This window comes from Pundamilia nyererei, unplaced genomic scaffold (genome assembly GCF_000239375.1).
Source record: "Pundamilia nyererei isolate P.nyererei 1_Seehausen unplaced genomic scaffold, PunNye1.0 scaffold00091, whole genome shotgun sequence".
In the NCBI taxonomy this organism is placed as follows: Eukaryota; Metazoa; Chordata; class Actinopteri; order Cichliformes; family Cichlidae; genus Pundamilia; species Pundamilia nyererei.
In genome coordinates, this window is record NW_005187492.1 from 114,998 (window position 1) to 119,796 (window position 4,799).

General features: G+C 40.1%; 1 protein-coding gene across 1 annotated transcript; it reads right to left on the reverse strand.

Annotated features, from left to right (window-relative positions):
- On the reverse strand, positions 1 to 3,950 carry LOC102204218 (extracellular calcium-sensing receptor-like). The gene is made up of 11 exons (XM_005739419.1): positions 3,766 to 3,950; positions 3,398 to 3,632; positions 3,153 to 3,227; positions 2,855 to 3,034; positions 2,564 to 2,752; positions 1,959 to 2,441; positions 1,640 to 1,849; positions 1,406 to 1,529; positions 1,094 to 1,287; positions 734 to 1,015; positions 1 to 423 (listed from the first exon to the last, which is right to left on the reverse strand). Exons 1-11 carry the CDS (start codon positions 3,948 to 3,950, stop codon positions 1 to 3), a joined length of 2,580 nt encoding a protein of 859 aa, XP_005739476.1.
- Positions 3,951 to 4,799: the final 849 nt, after the last annotated feature.

Below are 4,799 nucleotides of genomic sequence, written 5' to 3' on the forward strand. Positions count from 1 at the left end.
CTATCGAGCCATAAGATGTTTCTTTGTGTTCTTCTCAGGCCTCAAAAGAATAATGAAACATTTGGGGGCAAAAATGCAAAGCAGTAAACCATAGCTAGAGGCAAGTATTGCAAAAACTTCCACAGCAACAACATACTTCCCCGGAGAGCTAATGTAAGCAGGCACAAAGGACACCCAAACAGTGCAGAAAATCAGCATGCTGAAGGTGATCAGTTTGGCCTCATTGAAGTTGTCTGGAAGTTTACGAGCAAGAAACGCCAAGAGGAGGCAGGTACAGGCCAGCAGGCCAATGTAGCCTAGGACGAGGGAGAAGCCTACGACAGACTCCATGGTGCACTCCAAGGTGACCTTTGACCCTTGAAAACCAAAATCACTTTGAGGCCTGGGGGGACTGAGAGAGAGCCATATAACGCAGATGATAACCTGTATGGAGAACAAACAAACCTCAAAGTTATTATTATTTAAAAAATTATTATTATAATGAAGCATGGGATTTCCAATGAAATTTTACTGTAAAAATCATGCCCAAAAGAAATATTTAAATGTTCTTACTCCACTGTTGTTGCCCACATTTTTTAATTTACCTCATTTGTACATTAATGTACTTTATTTGTACATTAATTTACTTTATTTGTAGATGAGACAGCTAATAAAAAAGATTGTGATCTACTATAGAGAAAGGACACTATTGGCAAACATTCTCATTATGTCATCAATACAGGAATATGTGCACCTGTATACAGGTAAAGAAGCAGACACTTCCTCTCTGTTGGCCTGGGCCAAACCACTTCATTAAAGTTTCAGCACCAGGCCGAGCTGAGCGGAAAACAGCCAGAACCACAATGGTTTTTACCAGGAGGCAAGAAACACAAAGCACAAAGCTGATCCCAAATGCAGCCTGCTGGAACCGGCAGGACCAGACCGACGGGCGGCCAATGAACACAAGCGAGCACAGGAAGCAGAGCTTGAGTGACAGAAGAAGGAGGAAGCTCAGCTCTGAATTGTTGGCTCGTACCTGGATATGAGAAAAAATAAATATGAAACAATGAATCAATACTTTAAACTCTATTTCACATTTTGTCAAAGACCTCACCATAGGTGTTTGACGGTAGAATAGAAACACGACAAAGACAGTGGTTGTCACACTGACACCAGACACAGCTGCTGTTGTGAGAGTAATGCCCAAAGTTTCATTAAAAGAAAGAAAGTCCAGCTGGCGAGGGATGCAGGCAATTCGTTCAACATTAGACCAGAACTCAGATGGACACTGCTCACACTGAAGTGAATCTGGTAAAGAAGTGAGGAAAAGCAGATTGAAAATAGGAAAATAAAAAGTGCAGATGAACTTAAAGTAGACAAGGGTCAAGGAAAACACTACCCCAGAACTCTGCTTACATTTCCTTACCAGTTTTATTGCTAATCTCCCCTTCAGCACATGGGATACAGTCAAAACAGCAGACAGGTTCCCCTTTCCTATCTGTCATCCGTGTACCTGGGCGACAGCTTTTACTGCACACTGAATCAGGCACCTAAATAAAAACCACAAGACACATGGCATAATCTTAAAAAAATTGACAAGAACACTACTTTCTGCAGCAAATTAATCAGTAACCTTTAGGCAGTTTGTTAATCTGACTACCTGATTTGATCCTGTGCTCCACTGAATAGCTGACTCATTAAGGTGGAGGTCAAAACCATCTACATGACCGACCACAACAAGTTTTAGCGTCCCCTTGGGTGTGTTCTGCCAGTTCACAAGGTCATACTTTGCTGGGGGGTCACCTCCTTGGAAATAAAACACTTCTCCTTGTGGTGTTGTGAGATTCACTGTGTTTAAGTGTTGCAATAGCTGAAAGCACAGTATTGAGAATATAAAGTGCTTTATAGTATTCAACTTATTGAAATCTTAAAGTCCAGCACTTGTGTTTAATAGCTCACACAGTGATAATTATGATCACCTCTACAGTTCTGATGTGCTTTGGAGAGGAACAAGAAGAGATGTTGTTTTGAGGAGGGATTTTTCCACTGGGGCAGGAGAGTAGGCTGTGAAGGGCGTGGGCTGCAGCATAAACAGCAAGGTAGACATTATACACCACTCTTAGCTGGGTGATGTCGCTAAAGAAATGCTGCACTTCATTTATGGACTCTGTCCCACTGCAGGGTGGTATAGAAGCTTTTTTCACATGGGATGAGGTAGAAGTATTGTGTGAGGCATTCACAATACTGCATCCAAACTCCTTTTCCCAAAATTCTCTCAGAAATTCATCATCAGGACGATGAGATGGGCTCAACTTTTTTAGATAATTTTCGAATCCAGGTATTGTTGAACTCCGAATGGCAACACCAACAACTCCACTTGCAACCTTAGAGATTGTAATATCTTGAAGAAGATCGTCACTGGTACTCCAGGCCTCACTGGCCAGAAACTGTCTGCCAGTCACCTAAGGAAATATCAAAATAAAGAAAGTTTGCAATAAAACCAGCAGTGCTTTTATTTTTCAGAACACAAGTTTGTGTTTACTGATGAACTCCTATGCTACTAGTGTCAATATATTTTACTCACATTTCTCTTGGCAAGTTCCACAAATATTTTCTGTACATCTGTATACCAGCAAAAGATCAGAATCACAGTTGCAGTTGAAGACTGGATCGTAAGCGCCACCCGTCTGGCATCACTCACAATAGTTTCTCTGTGAACAGTCTCAATGAATTCTAAACACACCCTTTTCCCCTTAATCTCTTCCTGAAATACCTGAAATATGGAGGTATAAACAACCACTATGTTATCTTTTATTATATAAGACGGACACAACGATTTATTCAGCAATTTACAGCATAATAGGAAAACATGCACCTGTATTGCCTTTTGACCATAATCATTGTTCGCAAGCACAGCTCCAATCCAAGTCCAGTTGAGGCGTATGGCCATTTGTGCCATGGTCCGAGCTTGGTAGATATCACTGGGGATTGTTCTGAAGAAGTTAGGAAAGTTGGACCTGTCACTAAGACAGGGGCAGCTAGCCAAGTAGCTGATCTGTGAGCCACAGAAATATCAGTTTTTTACAACTTACAAAATATATTAGCTCTTCAAAGATGACTATACAATATTATCATCAGTCATTGTTCCCATTATAAAAACTTACAACTGGTACAGAGAGAGGCCCTAGGATCCTAGAGAGTATCACTCCTGTTGTAGATGCGTGACCTCCAATGAGTAAAGGAACAGGCTGAACACCTGATGATTGGATAAATAAATAAATAAATAAATAAATAAATAAATAAATAAATAAATAAATAAATAAAAGCAGCATCTTTACACAGTCATAGGATCATATTATTTGTTGTTTGACATGAACTTTTCAAATTTTAACTTCATGACATTTGAAATCAAACCTGCTGTCTCTCCGGGTTGTTCATAAGCTTCAGAATAAAGTGTAGAGGCTGTTAAATTGCAGCTGTGTCTGTCTCCTCCAACCAGTGAGAGAGCACTTTGCAGAGCCCAGGGGTATCGGCCGCAGCTATCAAGTATATGATAACCTAGTTTTATTCCTGGTAGCAGAGCGCTGTTTTGATTTATTTCCTCCACGGCAAATGCCATAGCATACATATATTTTAGTGCTTGTAAATCTAAACTGTGACCACAGGAGGAAAAAAATCATAGTGAATTAAACAACCTGTGAAAGACAAGGTTACAGGATATGATTTTATAATATGAAATAATACATATTGCAGCAAACAAACAAACATGTTTTGAGTAAGTTTTACCCGCTACAAGGTTCATAATGTGGCAGTCTGGTGTAGTCCTGTTCTACAGCTGAAGGTATGTAATGCAAACTAAAGAGTCCGCCGATAATCACATCTCCATCCTGAAAGACACCCCTGTTGCTTGGCGCACCCAACTGGGAGCACACCGTCGCCTGCACCCCCTGCAGTCCCACTGGTTTACCCATTATGCTGACAAGCAGCAGGGAGAGGGCTGAGGAGAGCCACTTAGTGGGTTGCAAGGGGAGCCAAAATGTGGAAGCAGCCATTCTGTATATGGCACACATGAATGTCAGAAAATTCATGAATCGTAATTACAGTAAATCTAGTAAATGTAAAACACAATTCACCCCAAAACAGCTTCATCAAACCTGTAAAATAAGTCAAATACACTTTTACTAAATAAAACATTTAATTAAATCCTATAGAGCTTCATATGAGTTCTTCAAGAAGAAAGGGCATTTTAAACAAAAACATGATTTCACCTGGTTACAAAGTCCAAACTATCTCGACCAACACATATCTGCCTCCCTCTCTGCACATGTCAGGTGTTGATGTGGGTATTTATAACAGGTGGGAAGCATTTTGAAAGGAAGTAAAACTGATGACTCAAGCAGCAGATAAAATAAAATGACTCCTCTCCAAAGTAATAGTGGAAAAACACTTGAATGCTAACAAGTAATTAGCATGCATGCAGTTGGCAGTGGTGGGTGTGTGTATGAGAGTACAGTATGGTTCCTGTACCCTGTATCCTGTACCCCCGGGGGGAGTATTTTATATAAAATGAGGTAATTGTGAAGTGTTGGTGTAGTGAATGAGCACAACAAATGCTTACATTAATTCAATAGATTTTAAAAAAAAAGAAAGAAATAAGGCACTCTGACTGCACACAGAGGCACTTGTGGAAGCCCAATTTTTTCAAGATTGCTACTATTACTACAATTACTATTAAAATACTATTCCCCTGCTATTTGCAGGTTCAAAACAATATTTTAGAAATGCTCTATCATTTGCCGGCAATAAGTCGGACTCGTTCC